General features: G+C 47.9%; 2 protein-coding genes across 4 annotated transcripts in view; one reads left to right on the top strand and one right to left on the bottom strand.

Moving 5' to 3' along the window:
• LOC106596395 (monocyte to macrophage differentiation factor 2) overlaps positions 1-427 on the bottom strand; it is a 36935-nt gene extending 36508 nt beyond the window's left edge. The window contains exon 1 of the mRNA XM_045711661.1: positions 383-427. Within this exon, the coding sequence (XP_045567617.1) occupies positions 383-427 (45 nt within the window). The remainder of the gene's footprint in view (positions 1-382) is intronic.
• A 4342-nt stretch (positions 428-4769) lies between these two features.
• LOC106593919 (WD repeat domain phosphoinositide-interacting protein 2) overlaps positions 4770-17422 on the top strand; it is a 50243-nt gene continuing 37590 nt past the window's right edge. For 2 of the 3 annotated variants that reach the window (XM_045711658.1, XM_045711660.1), the window contains exons 1-4: positions 4770-5069; positions 15478-15560; positions 16545-16660; positions 16757-17002. In XM_045711658.1, coding sequence (XP_045567614.1) covers positions 4996-5069; positions 15478-15560; positions 16545-16660; positions 16757-17002 — 519 coding nt within the window. In that variant the 5' untranslated portion in view covers positions 4770-4995. Of the gene's footprint in view, positions 5070-15477; positions 15561-16544; positions 16715-16756; positions 17003-17422 lie in introns of all 3 variants that reach the window. The other variant, XM_045711659.1, reaches the window with a different exon arrangement.

Below are 17422 nucleotides of genomic sequence, written 5' to 3' on the forward strand. Positions count from 1 at the left end.
GGGAGGGAGAGGGAGAGATAGTTGCGAGGGAGTTGCGAGGGAGAGAGAGAGAGAGAGAGAGAGAGAGAGAGAGAGAGAGGTGTAGAGAGAGAGAGAGAGAGAGACAGAGAGAGAGAGAAAAGAGAGAGAGAGAAAAGAGAGAGAGAGAGGGGGAGAGAGGGAGAGGGAGAGGGGGAGAGGTAGGGAGAGAGAGGGAGAGGGAGAGAGGGAGAGGGAGGGACTCATAAGCTGCTGCTACTCTGTTTATTATCCATCTGATTACCAAGTCCCTTTTACCCACCTACTCAGAGAGGCCGCTGCTGACATTAAGACCCAATCACGGGCCACTTTAATAATGTTTACATATCTTACATTGCTCATATGTATTCACTGTATTTTATACCATCTGCTGCATCTTGCCTGTGCCGCTCAGCCATCCCTCATCCATATATTTATATGTACATATTCTCATTCACCCCTTTAGATGTGTGTGTATTAGGTAGTTGTTGGGGAATTGGTAGATTACTAGTTAGATATTACTGCACTGTCGGAACTAGAAGCACAAGCATTTCACTACACTCGCATTAACATCTGCTAACCATGTGACCAATAACATCTGCTAACCATGTGTATGGACCAATAACATCTGCTAACCATGTGACCAATAACATCTGCTGACCATGTGACCAATAACACCTGCTAACCATGTGACCAATAACATCTGCTAACCATGTGACCAATAACATCTGCTAACCATGTGACCAATAACATCTGCTAACCATGTGACCAATAACACCTGCTAACCATGTGACCAATAACACCTGCTAACCATGTGACCAATAACACCTGCTAACCATGTGACCAATAACACCTGCTAACCATGTGACCAATAACACCTGCTAACCATGTGACCAATAACATCTGCTAACCATGTGACCAATAACACCTGCTAACCATGTGACCAATAACACCTGCTAACCATGTGACCAATAACACCTGCTAACCATGTGACCAATAACACCTGCTAACCATGTGACCAATAACACCTGCTAACCATGTGACCAATAACATCTGCTAACCATGTGACCAATAACATCTGCTAACCATGTGACCAATAACATCTGCTAACCATGTGACCAATAACATCTGCTAACCATGTGACCAATAACATCTGCTAACCATGTGACCAATAACATCTGCTAACCATGTGACCAATAACATCTGCTGACCATGTGACCAATAACATCTGCTAACCATGTGACCAATAACATCTGCTAACCATGTGACCAATAACATCTGCTGACCATGTGACCAATAACATCTGCTAACCATGCGACCAATAACATCTGCTAACCATGTGTATGGACCAATAACACCTGCTAACCATGTGACCAATAACATCTGCTAACCATGTGACCAATAACATCTGCTAACCATGCGACCAATAACATCTGCTAACCATGTGACCAATAACATCTGCTGACCATGTGATCAATAACATCTGCTAACCATGTGACCAATAACATCTGCTAACCATGTGACCAATAACATCTACTAACCATGTGACCAATAACATCTGCTAACCATGTGACCAATAACATCTGCTAACCATGTGACCAATAACATCTGCTAACCATGTGACCAATAACATCTGCTAACCATGTGACCAATAACATCTGCTAACCATGCGACCAATAACATCTGCTAACCATGTGTATGGACCAATAACACCTGCTAACCATGTGACCAATAACATCTGCTAACCATGTGACCAATAACATCTGCTAACCATGCGACCAATAACATCTGCTAACCATGTGACCAATAACATCTGCTGACCATGTGATCAATAACATCTGCTAACCATGTGACCAATAACATCTGCTAACCATGTGACCAATAACATCTACTAACCATGTGACCAATAACATCTGCTAACCATGTGACCAATAACACCTGCTAACCATGTGACCAATAACATCTGCTAACCATGTGACCAATAACATCTGCTAACCATGTGTATTTTTTATTTCTCTAGTTTGTATAACTTTTTAACTCTGGATTGTTGTGAAAGGCACACGCGTACATTCACACTCCTTCACACCCTTGACTTTTTTTCCACATTTTGTTACGTTACAGCCTTATTCTAAAATGGATTATATAAAATCCTCAGCAATCTACACGCAACACCCCATAATGACAGAGAAAAACGTTTTTTTTTGTTGAAATTTTTAGCAAATTTGTTAATTAAAAATAAAAAACAGACACCTTATTTACATAAGTATTCAGACCCTTTGCTATGAGACTCGAAATTGAACTCAGGTGCATCCTGTTTCCATTGATCATCCTTGAGATGTTTCTACAACTTGGAGTCCACTTGTGGTAAATTCCAACAGTTGACAGCGTACGTCGGAGCAAAAACCAAGCCATGAGGTCGAAGGAATTGTCCGTAGAGCTCAGAGACAGGATTGTGTCGAGGCAGAGATCTGGGGGAAGGGCACCAAAACATTTCTGTAGCATTGAAGGTCCACAAGAACAAAGTGGCCTCCATCATTCTTTAAATGGAAGAAGTTTGGAACCACCAAGACTCTTCCTAGAGCTGGCCGCCCGGACAAACTGAGCAATCGGGGGACCTGATGGTCACTCTGACAGAGCACCAGAGTTCCTCTGTGGAGATGGGAGAACCTTCCAGAAGGACAACCATCTCTGCAGCACTCCACCAATCAGGCTTTTATGGTAGAGTGGCCAGACGGAAACCACTCCTCAGTAAAAGGCACATGACAGCTCTCTTGGAGTTTGCCAAAAGGCACCTAAAGACTCTCAGACCATGAGAAACAAGATTCTCTGGTCTGATGAAACCAAGATTGAACTCTTTTGGCCTGAATGCCAAGCATCACGTCTGGAGGAAACCTGGCACCATCCCTACTGTGAAGCATGGTGGTGGCAGCATCATGCTGTGGGGATGTTTTTCAGCGACAGGGACTGGGAGACTAGTCAGGATCGAGGGAAAGATGAACGGAGAAAAGTACAGAGAAATCCTTGCTGAAAACCTGATCCAGAACCTCAGACTGGGGCGAAGGTTCACCTTCCAACAGGACAACGACCCTAAGCACACAGCCAAGACAACGCAGGAGTGGCTTCAGGACAAGTCTCTGAATGTCCTTGAGTGGCCCAGCCAGAGCCCGGACTTGAACCTGATCGAACATCTCTGGAGAGACCTGAAAATAGCTGTGCAGCAACGTTCCTCGTCCAACCTGACAGAGCTTGAGAGGATCTGTAGAGAAGAATGGGAGAAACTCCCCAAATACAGGTGTGCCGAGCTTGTAGCGTCACACCCTAGAAGACTCGAGGCTGTAATCGCAGCCAAAGCTGCTTCAACAAAGTACTGAGTAAAGGGTCTGAATACTTATGTAAATGTTATGTAAATGTTTTTAATTTTTAATACATTTGCCTAAAAATTCTAAAAACCTGTTTTTGCTTTGTCATTATGGGGTATTGTGTCTAGATTGATGAGGAGGGGAAAAAACTATTTAATACATTTTAGAATAAGGGGTCTACTACACCTGTTGTATTCAGCATTTCACTGTGAGGTCTACTACACCTGTTGTATTCAGCATTTCACTGTGAGGTCTACTACACCTGTTGTATTCAGCATTTCACTGTGAGGTCTACTACACCTGTTGTATTCAGCATTTCACTGTGAGGTCTACTACACCTGTTGTATTCAGCATTTCACTGTGAGGTCTACTACACCTGTTGTATTCAGCATTTCACTGTAAGGTCTACTACACCTGTTGTATTCAGCATTTCACTGTGAGGTCTACTACACCTGTTGTATTCAGCGTTTCACTGTGAGGTCTACTACACCTGTTGTATTCAGCATTTCACTGTGAGGTCTACTACACCTGTTGTATTCAGCATTTCACTGTGAGGTCTACTACACCTGTTGTATTCAGCATTTCACTGTGAGGTCTACTACACCTGTTGTATTCAGCATTTCACTGTGAGGTCTACTACACCTGTTGTATTCAGCATTTCACTGTAAGGTCTACTACACCTGTTGTATTCAGCATTTCACTGTGAGGTCTACTACACCTGTTGTATTCAGCATTTCACTGTAAGGTCTACTACACCTGTTGTATTCAGCGTTTCACTGTGAGGTCTACTACACCTGTTGTATTCAGCATTTCACAGGTAAGGTCTACTACACCTGTTGTATTCAGCATTTCACAGGTAAGGTCTACTACACCTGTTGTATTCAAGGCATGTGACAAATACAATTTGATTTTAGTACATTACATTACATTACATTATATACCGCAGTTGTGCCAGTGTCTAAAAATTATGAAAATGTATGTTGTCAGACTGCGCCATCTCCTGGTGACAAGTACGGCATAATATCAATAATATCAATAGTATAGCCACGACCACAGAACAAATCAGACAGATATTTCACCGGATGTGTAAATATGAAGCATCCGGTTGGCGTTTCCACTCACTACCAAATATGGTGATGAGAGGAAGCGCAGTGACCGGAAGTGTGCTTCCTAACGGAAATCTCTGCCCACTGTGATTAATCTGTTCTCATTGGAAACGACAGGCTCTGATTTATCTTGGGTTAGTTCATTAAAATCTTTAAATTATAGATTTTTTTTTTGAGACGTTGCCCATTTTAAAGTGATTGTCATTTACCACACGTCGATTTATCTTTTTCCATCCCCATTCACAGCCGTAAACCAAACCTTTTGAAATGGTAATACGGTCCCTTTAAAAAAAACTGTCGTAAAAAAAAAAAAAAACCTGTCACCGCACATGCGCAGAGAGACTGGAGGTGGGGGAGGCAACGGCGACTGACAAAAACAACAAGAAGAACCGTTGGAACCAAGAGGAAGAGCGAGATGTCTCCATGAATACAGGCTAACTTTATTCTTACCCAGTTATTATTATTATTATTATCATCCACAACCTACCCGACTGCTGCTTTCTCACAAGGCTTGATTAGATGGTGCCGGGCCCATGAACTTGGCTAGTCAGAGCGGGGAGACCGGCTGTAGCCAGCTCCTCTTCGCCAATTTTAACCAGGACAACACGTAAGGAAGGCCGGGGTGGAAAGTGGGGGGGACGGGGGACCCCTAACCGTTACATGATACTCGTTTTTAACGTTTTTTTTTTTTTGTAATCGGTGTAGTTCAGAGGTCCCAGCTAATCTGTATCTCGACGGAGAGAGGTGCTAGTTAGCTAACTGACAAGTTGTCTGATCACGTTGTCTACTGTAGTTAGCATCCATGTCGTTAGCCAGCTAAAAACGCTAACCAGCTATCAAATCAAATCAATCAAATTTATTTTTATATAGCCCTTCGTACATCAGCTGATATTCTCAAAGTGCTGTACAGAAACCCAGCCTAAAACCCCAAACAGCAAGCAAAGCATGTGAAAGAAGCACGGTGGCTAGGAAAAACTCCCTAGGAAAAACTCCCTAGAAAGGCCAAAAACCTAGGAAGAAACCTAGAGAGGAACCAGGCTATGAGGGGTGGCCAGTCCTCTTCTGGCTGTGCAGGGTGGATATTATAACAGAACATGGTCAAAATGTTAAAATGTTCATAAATGACCAGCATGGTCAAATAATAATAATCATAGTAGTTGTCGAGGGTGCAACAAGCACGTCCGGTGAACAGGTCAGGGTTCCATAGCCGCAGGCAGAACAGTTGAAACTGGAGCAGCAGCACGGCCAGGTGGACTGGGGACAGCAAGGAGTCATCATACCAGGTAGTCCTGAGGCATGGTCCTAGGGCTCAGGTCCTCCGAGAGAAAGATACTAGCCAGCTAAAAACGCTAACCAGCTAGCCAACTAAAAACGCTAACCAGCTAGCCAGCTTAAAACGCTAACCAGCTAAAACGCTAACCAGCTAGCCAGCTAAAAACGCTAACCAGCTAATACGCTAACCAGCTAGCCAGCTAAAACGCTAACCAGCTAAAACGCTAGCCAGCTAAAACGCTAACCAGCTAGCCAGCTAAAACGCTAACCAGCTAGCCAGCTAAAACGCTAACCAGCTAGCCAACTAAAACGCTAACCAGCTAGCCAGCTAAAACGCTAACCAGCTAAAACGCTAACCAGCTAGCCAGCTAAAACCGCTAACCAGCTAATACGCTAACCAGCTAGCCAGCTAAAACGCTAACCAGCTAGCCAGCTAAAACGCTAACCAGCTAGCCAGCTAAAACGCTAACCAGCTAAAACGCTAGCCAGCTAAAACGCTAACCAACTAGCCAGCTAAAACGCTAACCAGCTAGCCAACTAAAACGCTAACCAGCTAGCCAGCTAAAACGCTAACCAGCTAAAACGCTAACCAGCTAGCCAACTAAAACGCTAACCAGCTAGCCAGCTAAAACGCTAACCAGCTAGCCAACTAAAACGCTAACCAGCTAGCCAACTAAAACGCTAACCAGCTAGCCAGCTAAAACGCTAACCAGCTAGCCAGCTAAAACGCTAACCAGCTAGCCAGCTAAAACGCTAACCAGCTAGCCAGCTAAAACGCTAACCAGCTAGCCAGCTAAAACGCTAACCAGCTAGCCAACTAAAACGCTAACCAGCTAGCCAGCTAAAACGCTAACCAGCTAGCCAGCTAAAACGCTAACCAGCTAGCCAGCTAAAACGCTAACCAGCTAGCCAGCTAAAACGCTAACCAGCTAGCCAACTAAAACGCTAACCAGCTAGCCAGCTAAAACGCTAACCAGCTAGCCAGCTAAAGTGACTGGATAAGCAAGAAGCGTAAACTAATTGTCTAACAGAAAAAGGCCCAGGGGATCATTCCTTTAATATGACAGTGTATTGATACCTGAACCAATATCTGGTGGAAAAGGCGAGATCTCCTCTCTGTCCAGAAAGCTACGATTCCCTCTGGACCCTCATTTATAAACTGAACTTGACTTGATAGTGTGCTTATTCTCCCGGTAACTTTAGACCATGCCTATCAAATCAAATGTATTTATATAGCCATTTTTTGATACATCAGCTGATATCTCAAAGTGCTGTTACAGAAATGTACATAATGCTGTATCACATCCGGGTCGTGATTGGGAGTCCCACAGGGCGGTGCACAAATTCCCGGTTTGACCAGGGTAGGCCGTCAATGGAAATACTATTTTGTTGTTAACTTCTATGGGCTACCTAGCGTCCCACCTGCGGGACGCAGCCAGTGAAATATCACGGCGGGAAATATAAAATGTCATAATTCAATTTTCTCAAACATACAACTATTTTACACCATTTTAAAGATACACTTCTCCTTGATCTAACCACATTGTCCGATTTCAAAAAGGCTTTACAGCGAAAACAAAACATTAGATTATGTTAGGAGAGTACATACAGTGGGGGGGGGGGGAAAGTATTTGATCCCCCTGCTGATGTAACCGATGTGAAATGGCTAGTTAGTTTAGCGGTGGTGCGCGCTAATAGCGTTTCAATCGGTGACGTCACTCGCTCTGAGACCTTGAAGTAGGGTTGTTCCCCTTGCGTTGCAAGAGCCGCGGCTTTTTGTGGCGCGATGGGTAACGATGCTTCGTGGGGTGTCAGTTGTTGATGTGTGCAGAGGGTCCCTGGTTCGAGCCCGGGTTGGGGCGAAGAGAGGGACGGAACCTACACAGTTACACAGATTTTGTACGTTTGCCCACTGACAAAGAAAGGATCAGTCTATAATTTTAATGGGAGGTTTATTTGAACAGTGAGAGACAGAATAACAACAAAAATATCCAGAAAAACACATGTCAGAAATGTTATAAATTGATTTGCATTTTAATGAGGGAAATAAGTAATTGACCCCCTCTCAATCAAAGATTTCTGGCTCCCAGGTGTCTTTTATACAGGTAACGAGCTGAGATTAGGAGCACACTCTTAAAGGGAGTGCTCCTAATCTCAGTTTGTTACCTGTATAAAAGACACCTGTCCACAGAAGCAATCAATCAATCAGATTCCAAACTCTCCACCATGGCCAAGACCAAAGAGCTCTCCAAGGATGTCAGGGATAAGATTGTAGACCTACACAAGGCTGGAATGGGCTACAAGACCATCGCCAAGCAGCTTGGTCAGAAGGTGAAAACATTTGGTGCGATTATTCGCAAATGGAAGAAACACAAAAGAACTGTCAATATCCCTCGGCCTGGGGCTCCATGCAAGATCTCACCTCGTGGAGTTGCAATGATCATGAGAACGGTGAGGAATCAGCCCAGAACTACACGGGAGGATCTTGTCAATAATCTCAAGGCAGCTAGGACCATAGTCACCCAGAAAACAATTGATAACACACTACGCCGTGAAGGACTGAAATCCTGCAGCGCCTGCAAGGTCCTCCTGCTCAATAATACATATACATGCCCGTCTGAAGTTTGCCAATGAACATCTGAATGATTCAGAGGACAACTGGGTGAAAGTGTTGTGGTCAGATGAGACCAAAATGGAGTTCTTTGGCATCGACTCAACTCGCCGTGTTTGGAGGAGGAGGAATGCTGCCTATGACCCCAAGAACACCATCCCCACCGTCAAACATGGAGGTAGAAACATTATGCTTTGGGGTGTTTTTCTGCTAAGGGGACAGGACAACTTCACCGCATCAAAGGGACGATGGACGGGGCCATGTACCGTCAAATCTTGGGTGAGAACATCCTTCCCTCAGCCAGGGCATTGAAAATGGGTCGTGGATGGGTATTCCAGCATGACAATGACCCAAAACACACGGCCAAGGCAACAAAGGAGTGGCTCAAGAAGAAGCACATTGAGGTCCTGGAGTGGCCTAGCCAGTCTCCAGACCTTAATCCCATAGAACATCTGTGGAGGAGCTGAAGGTTCGAGTTGCCAAACGTCAGCCTCGAAACCTTAATGACTTGGAGAAGATCTGCACAGAGGAGTGGGACAAAATCCCTCCTGAGATCTGTGCAAACCTGGTGGCCAACTACAAGAAACATCTGACCTCTGTGATTGCCAACAAGGATTTTGCCACCAAGTACTAAGTCATGTTTTGCAGAGGGGGTCAAATACTTATTTCCCTCATTAAAATGCAAATCATTTTATAACATTTTTGACATGCGTTTTTCTGGATTTTTGTTGTTGTTATTCTGTCTCTCACTGTTCAAATAAACCTCCCATTACAATTATAGACTGATCATTTCTTTGTAAGTGGGCAAAACGTACAAAATCAGCAGGGGATCAAATACTTTTTCCCCCCCACTGTAGACAAAAATAATCACACAGCCATTTTCCAAGCAAGGACATGTGTCAATAAAACCCAAAAGTGCAGCTAAATGAAGCACTAACCTTTGATGATCTTCATCAGATGACACTCCTAGGACATCATGTTACACAATACATGTATGTTTTGTTCAATAAAGTTCATATTTATATCCAAAAACAGCATTTTACATCGGCGCGTGATGTTCAGAAAATGTATTCCCACCAAAACGACCGGTGAATGACCACATCAATTTACAACGTTGATCTCGATGGTGTTTTGATGCGTTGATGGTGTTTTGATGCGTTGATCTCGATGGTGTTTTGATGCGTTGGTCTCGATGGTGTTTTGATGCGTTGGTCTCGATGGTGTTTTGATACGTTGGTCTCGATGGTGTTTTGATGCGTTGGTCTCGATGGCGTTTTAATGCGTTGATGGCGTTTTAATGCGTTGATGGTGTTTTGATGTGTTGATCTCGATGGTGTTTTGATGCGTTGATGGTGTTTTGATGCGTTGGTCTCGATGGCGTTTTAATGCGTTGATGGCGTTTTAATGCGTTGATGGTGTTTTGATGTGTTGATCTCGATGGTGTTTTGATGCGTTGATGGTGTTTTGATACGTTGATCTCGATGGTGTTTTGATGCGTTGATGGTGTTTTGATACGTTGATCTCGATGGTGTTTTGATGCGTTGATGGTGTTTTGATACGTTGATCTCGATGGTGTTTTGATGCGTTGATGGTGTTTTGATACGTTGGTCTCGATGGTGTTTTGATACGTTGATCTCGATGGTGTTTTGATGCGTTGATGGTGTTTTGATACGTTGGTCTCGATGGTGTTTTGATACGTTGGTCTCGATGGCGTTTTGATGCGTTGGTCTCGATGGTGTTTTGATGCGTTGATGGCGTTTTGATGCGTTGGTCTCGATGGTGTTTTGATGCGTTGATGGTGTTTTGATACGTTGGTCTCGATGGTGTTTTGATGCGTTGATGGTGTTTTGATGCGTTGGTCTCGATGGTGTTTCGTGTTGGGTGATTTTTACCCGTCCCTGGTGGAGTCTGTGGAAGTGGAGTTGCTCTGGTCTTTCTGGGTAGTGAGACTGTCACAGTGTCTCTGTCTCTGTCCCCTCGGTTAGACCAGTGTCTCCAGCCTGTCCCTGTCCCCTCGGTTAGACCAGTGTCTCCAGCCTGTCTCTGTCCCCTCGGTTAGACCAGTATCTCCAGCCTGTCTCTGTCTCTGTCCCCTCGGTTAGACCAGTGTCTCCAGCCTGTCTCTGTCTCTGTCCCCTCGGTTAGACCAGTGTCTCCAGCCTGTCTCTGTCCCCTCGGGTTAGACCAGTGTCTCCAGCCTGTCTCTGTCCCCTCGGTTAGACCAGTGTCTCCAGCCTGTCTCTGTCTCTGTCCCCTCGGTTAGACCAGTGTCTCCAGCCTGTCTCTGTCCCCTCGGTTAGACCAGTGTCTCCAGCCTGTCTCTGTCTCTGTCCCCTCGGTTAGACCAGTGTCTCCAGCCTGTCTCTGTCCCCTCGGTTAGACCAGTGTCTCCAGCCTGTCTCTGTCCCCTCGGTTAGACCAGTGTCTCCAGCCTGTCTCTGTCCCCTCGGTTAGACCAGTGTCTCCAGCCTGTCTCTGTCCCCTCGGTTAGACCAGTGTCTCCAGCCTGTCTCTGTCCCCTCGGTTAGACCAGTGTCTCCAGCCTGTCTCTGTCTCTGTCCCCTCGGTTAGACCAGTGTCTCCAGCCTGTCTCTGTCCCCTCGGTTAGACCAGTGTCTCCAGCCTGTCCCTGTCCCCTCGGTTAGACCAGTGTCTCCAGCCTGTCTCTGTCCCCTCGGTTAGACCAGTGTCTCCAGGCTGTCTCTGTCCCCTCGGTTAGACCAGTGTCTCCAGCCTGTCTCTGTCTCCTCGGTTAGACCAGTGTCTCCAGGCTGTCTCTGTCCCCTCGGTTAGACCAGTGTCTCCAGCCTGTCTCTGTCTCTGTCCCCTCGGTTAGACCAGTGTCTCCAGCCTGTCTCTGTCCCCTCGGTTAGACCAGTGTCTCCAGCCTGTCTCTGTCCCCTCGGTTAGACCAGTGTCTCCAGCCTGTCTCTGTCTCTGTCCCCTCGGTTAGACCAGTGTCTCCAGCCTGTCTCTGTCCCCTCGGTTAGACCAGTGTCTCCAGCCTGTCTCTGTCTCTGTCCCCTCGGTTAGACCAGTGTCTCCAGCCTGTCTCTGTCCCCTCGGTTAGACCAGTGTCTCCAGCCTGTCTCTGTCCCCTCGGTTAGACCAGTGTCTCCAGCCTGTCCCTGTCCCCTCGGTTAGACCAGTGTCTCCAGCCTGTCTCTGTCCCCTCGGTTAGACCAGTGTCTCCAGCCTGTCCCTGTCCCCTCGGTTAGACCAGTGTCTCCAGCCTGTCCCTGTCCCCTCGGTTAGACCAGTGTCTCCAGCCTGTCCCTGTCCCCTCGGTTAGACCAGTGTCTCCAGCCTGTCTCTGTCCCCTCGGTTAGACCAGTGTCTCCAGCCTGTCCCTGTCCCCTCGGTTAGACCAGTGTCTCCAGCCTGTCTCTGTCCCCTCGGTTAGACCAGTGTCTCCAGCCTGTCTCTGTCCCCTCGGTTAGACCAGTGTCTCCAGCCTGTCTCTGTCCCCTCGGTTAGACCAGTGTCTCCAGCCTGTCTCTGTCCCCTCGGTTAGACCAGTGTCTCCAGCCTGTCTCTGTCTCTGTCCCCTCGGTTAGACCAGTGTCTCCAGCCTGTCTCTGTCTCTGTCCCCTCGGTTAGACCAGTGTCTCCAGCCTGTCTCTGTCCCCTCGGTTAGACCAGTGTCTCCAGCCTGTCTCTGTCCCCTCGGTTAGACCAGTGTCTCCAGCCTGTCTCTGTCCCCTCGGTTAGACCAGTGTCTCCAGCCTGTCTCTGTCCCCTCGGTTAGACCAGTGTCTCCAGCCTGTCTCTGTCTCTGTCCCCTCGGTTAGACCAGTGTCTCCAGCCTGTCTCTGTCCCCTCGGTTAGACCAGTGTCTCCAGCCTGTCTCTGTCTCTGTCCCCTCGGTTAGACCAGTGTCTCCAGCCTGTCTCTGTCTCTGTCCCCTCGGTTAGACCAGTGTCTCCAGCCTGTCCCTGTCCCCTCGGTTAGACCAGTGTCTCCAGCCTGTCTCTGTCTCTGTCCCCTCGGTTAGACCAGTGTCTCCAGCCTGTCTCTGTCTCTGTCCCCTCGGTTAGACCAGTGTCTCCAGCCTGTCTCTGTCCCCTCGGTTAGACCAGTGTCTCCAGCCTGTCTCTGTCTCTGTCCCCTCGGTTAGACCAGTGTCTCCAGCCTGTCTCTGTCCCCTCGGTTAGACCAGTGTCTCCAGCCTGTCTCTGTCTCTGTCCCCTCGGTTAGACCAGTGTCTCCAGCCTGTCTCTGTCCCCTCGGTTAGACCACTGTCTCCAGCCTGTCTCTGTCTCTGTCCCCTCGGTTAGACCAGTGTCTCCAGCCTGTCTCTGTCCCCTCGGTTAGACCAGTGTCTCCAGCCTGTCTCTGTCCCCTCGGTTAGACCAGTGTCTCCAGCCTGTCTCTGTCTCTGTCCCCTCGGTTAGACCAGTGTCTCCAGCCTGTCTCTGTCTCCTCGGTTAGACCAGTGTCTCCAGCCTGTCTCTGTCCCCTCGGTTAGACCAGTGTCTCCAGCCTGTCTCTGTCCCTGTCCCCTCGGTTAGACCAGTGTTTCCAGCCTGTCTCTGTCCCCTCGGTTAGACCAGTGTCTCCAGCCTGTCTCTGTCTCTGTCCCCTCGGTTAGACCAGTGTCTCCAGCCTGTCCCTGTCTCTGTCCCCTCGGTTAGACCAGTGTCTCCAGCCTGTCTCTGTCTCTGTCCCCTCGGTTAGACCAGTGTCTCCAGCCTGTCTCTGTCCCCTCGGTTAGACCAGTGTCTCCAGCCTGTCTCTGTCCCCTCGGTTAGACCAGTGTCTCCAGCCTGTCTCTGTCCCCTCGGTTAGACCAGTGTCTCCAGCCTGTCTCTGTCTCTGTCCCCTCGGTTAGACCAGTGTCTCCAGCCTGTCTCTGTCCCCTCGGTTAGACCAGTGTCTCCAGCCTGTCTCTGTCCCCTCGGTTAGACCAGTGTCTCCAGGCTGTCTCTGTCTCTGTCCCCTCGGTTAGACCAGTGTCTCCAGGCTGTCTCTGTCTCTGTCCCCTCGGTTAGACCAGTGTCTCCAGCCTGTCTCTGTCCCCTCGGTTAGACCAGTGTCTCCAGCCTGTCCCTGTCCCCTCGGTTAGACCAGTGTCTCCAGCCTGTCTCTGTCTCTGTCCCCTCGGTTAGACCAGTGTCTCCAGCCTGTCTCTGTCCCCTCGGTTAGACCAGTGTCTCCAGCCTGTCTCTGTCCCCTCGGTTAGACCAGTGTCTCCAGCCTGTCTCTGTCCCCTCGGTTAGACCAGTGTCTCCAGCCTGTCTCTGTCCCCTCGGTTAGACCAGTGTCTCCAGCCTGTCTCTGTCTCTGTCCCCTCGGTTAGACCAGTGTCTCCAGCCTGTCTCTGTCCCCTCGGTTAGACCAGTGTCTCCAGCCTGTCTCTGTCTCTGTCCCCTCGGTTAGACCAGTGTCTCCAGCCTGTCTCTGTCCCCTCGGTTAGACCAGTGTCTCCAGCCTGTCTCTGTCTCTGTCCCCTCGGTTAGACCAGTGTCTCCAGCCTGTCTCTGTCTCTGTCCCCTCGGTTAGACCAGTGTCTCCAGCCTGTCTCTGTCCCCTCGGTTAGACCAGTGTCTCCAGCCTGTCTCTGTCTCTGTCCCCTCGGTTAGACCAGTGTCTCCAGCCTGTCTCTGTCCCCTCGGTTAGACCAGTGTCTCCAGCCTGTCTCTGTCTCTGTCCCCTCGGTTAGACCAGTGTTTCCAGCCTGTCTCTGTCCCCTCGGTTAGACCAGTGTCTCCAGCCTGTCTCTGTCTCTGTCCCCTCGGTTAGACCAGTGTCTCCAGCCTGTCTCTGTCCCCTCGGTTAGACCAGTGTCTCCAGCCTGTCTCTGTCCCCTCGGTTAGACCAGTGTCTCCAGCCTGTCTCTGTCTCTGTCCCCTCGGTTAGACCAGTGTCTCCAGCCTGTCTCTGTCTCCTCGGTTAGACCAGTGTCTCCAGCCTGTCTCTGTCCCCTCGGTTAGACCAGTGTCTCCAGCCTGTCTCTGTCCCTGTCCCCTCGGTTAGACCAGTGTTTCCAGCCTGTCTCTGTCCCCTCGGTTAGACCAGTGTCTCCAGCCTGTCTCTGTCTCTGTCCCCTCGGGTAGACCAGTGTCTCCAGCCTGTCCCTGTCTCTGTCCCCTCGGTTAGACCAGTGTCTCCAGCCTGTCTCTGTCTCTGTCCCCTCGTTTAGACCAGTGTCTCCAGCCTGTCTCTGTCCCCTCGGTTAGACCAGTGTCTCCAGCCTGTCTCTGTCCCCTCGGTTAGACCAGTGTCTCCAGCCTGTCTCTGTCCCCTCGGTTAGACCAGTGTCTCCAGCCTGTCTCTGTCCCTGTCCCCTCGGTTAGACCAGTGTCTCCAGCCTGTCTCTGTCCCCTCGGTTAGACCAGTGTCTCCAGCCTGTCTCTGTCCCCTCGGTTAGACCAGTGTCTCCAGCCTGTCTCTGTCTCTGTCCCCTCGGTTAGACCAGTGTCTCCAGCCTGTCTCTGTCCCCTCGGTTAGACCAGTGTCTCCAGCCTGTCTCTGTCCCCTCGGTTAGACCAGTGTCTCCAGCCTGTCTCTGTCCCCTCGGTTAGACCAGTGTCTCCAGCCTGTCTCTGTCCCCTCGGTTAGACCAGTGTCTCCAGCCTGTCTCTGTCCCCTCGGTTAGACCAGTGTCTCCAGCCTGTCTCTGTCCCCTCGGTTAGACCAGTGTCTCCAGCCTGTCTCTGTCTCTGTCCCCTCGGTTAGACCAGTGTCTCCAGCCTGTCTCTGTCCCCTCGGTTAGACCAGTGTCTCCAGTCTGTCTCTGTCCCCTCGGTTAGACCAGTGTCTCCAGCCTGTCTCTGTCCCCTCGGTTAGACCAGTGTCTCCAGCCTGTCTCTGTCTCTGTCCCCTCGGTTAGACCAGTGTCTCCAGCCTGTCTCTGTCTCTGTCCCCTCGGCTAAATCACCTAACCTGTGTGTGTGTGTGTGTGTGTGTGTGTGTGTGTGTGTGTGTGTGTGGTTGTGTGGTTGTGTGTGTGTGTGTGTGTGTGTGTGTGTGTGTGGTGTGTGGTGTGTGTGTGTGTGTGTGTGTGTGTGTGTGTGTGTGTGTGTGTGTGGTGTGTGGTGTGTGTGTGGTGTGTGTGTGTGTGTGTGTGGTGTGTGTGGTGTGTGTGTGTGTGTGTGTGTGTGTGTGTGTGTGTGTGTGTGTGTGTCTCCAGGTCTTTAGCTGTTGGAACCAAATCAGGCTATAAGTTCTTCTCCCTGTCGTCTGTGGACAAATTGGAGCAGATTTATGAATGTAGTGAGTATCAATATCCTATTGATTAGTGAGTATCAATATCCTATTGATTAGTGAGTATCAATATCCTATTGATTAGTGAGTATCACTATCCTATTGATTAGTGAGTATCACTATCCTATTGATTAGTGAGTATCAATATCCTATTGATTAGTGAGTATCAATATCCTATTGATTAGTGAGTATCAATATCCTATTGATTAGTGAGTATCAATATCCTATTGATTAGTGAGTATCACTATCCTATTGATTAGTGAGTATCACTATCCTATTGATTAGTGAGTATCACTATCCTATTGATTAGTGAGTATCAATATCCTATTGATTAGTGAGTATCACTATCCTATTGATTGATGAATGTAGTGAGTATCAATATCCTATTGATTAGTGAGTATCAATATCCTATTGATTTATGAATGTAGTGAGTATCAATATCCTATTGATTAGTGAGTATCAATATCCTATTGATTGATGAATGTAGTGAGTATCAATATCCTATGGATTTATTATATATATATATATATATATAGTACTGCACTTACGAGATACTACACAGTGTCATTATGGGGTATTGTGATGTCATTAGGGGGTATTGTGATGTCATTATGGGGTATTGTGATGTCATTATGGGGTATTGTGATGTCATTATGGGGTATTGTGATGTCATTAGGGGGTATCGTGATGTCATTAGGGGGTATTGTGATGTCATTATGGGGTATTGTGATGTCATTAGGGGGTATTGTGATGTCATTAGGGGGTATTGTGATGTCATTATGGGGTATCGTGATGTCATTATGGGGCATTGTGACGTCATTATGGGGCATTGTGATGTCATTAGGGGGTATTGTGATGTCTCTAGAATATTCCAGCAACAGGGTTTATACTGTTTGGTACTAATGGTGTGTGTGTGTGTGTGTGTGTGTGTGTGTGTGTGTGTGTGTGTGTGTGTGTGTGTGTGTGTGTGTGTGTGTGTGTGCGCGCGCCCAGCGGACACAGAGGATGTGTGTATCGTAGAGCGTCTGTTCAGCAGCAGTCTGGTGGCGATCGTCAGTCTAAAGGCTCCTCGGAAGCTGAAGGTCTGTCACTTCAAGAAGGGGACGGAGATCTGTAACTATAGTTACAGCAACACTATCCTGGCTGTGAAGCTCAACAGACAGGTAGGAACTCACCTTTCGGTGTGTGTGTGTTGTGTAACGGAGATCTGCAACTACAGTTACAGCAACACTATCCTGGCTGTGAAGCTCAACAGACAGGTAGGAACTCACCTTTCGGTGTGTGTGTGTTGTGTAACGGAGATCTGCAACTACAGTTACAGCAACACTATCCTGGCTGTGAAGCTCAACAGACAGGTAGGAACTCACCTTTCGGTGTGTGTGTGTTGTGCAACGGAGATCTGTAACTATAGTTACAGCAACACTATCCTGGCTGTGAAGCTCAACAGACAGGTAGGAACTCACCTTTCGGTGTGTGTGTGTTGTGTAACGGAGATCTGCAACTACAGTTACAGCAACACTATCCTGGCTGTGAAGCTCAACAGACAGGTAGGAACTCACCTTTCGGTGTGTGTGTGTTGTGTAACGGAGATCTGTAACTACAGTTACAGGAACACACCTTTTTAAACATGGAACTTGGACTGCAGTTGGAGGAGAACGAGGGACGGTTTGTCGAAAGGTGGAGAAGTTTTTAACATGTGGCTCGTTTCAGGAAACTAGGCGCAAGGCGGGCGCGTCGCAGGAGAGACGTTTCAACTTAAAAATAAAAATGTTATGTTTTTTTTTGGGGTGTAGAAATGCCTTCTGGAACATTTTCAGATATTATACATTTCTGGTTTTGTCATTTTAATTTTAATTTTAAGTTAAAGCGTC

This window comes from Salmo salar, unplaced genomic scaffold (assembly GCF_905237065.1).
Source record: "Salmo salar unplaced genomic scaffold, Ssal_v3.1, whole genome shotgun sequence".
NCBI classification, from domain to species: Eukaryota; Metazoa; Chordata; class Actinopteri; order Salmoniformes; family Salmonidae; genus Salmo; species Salmo salar.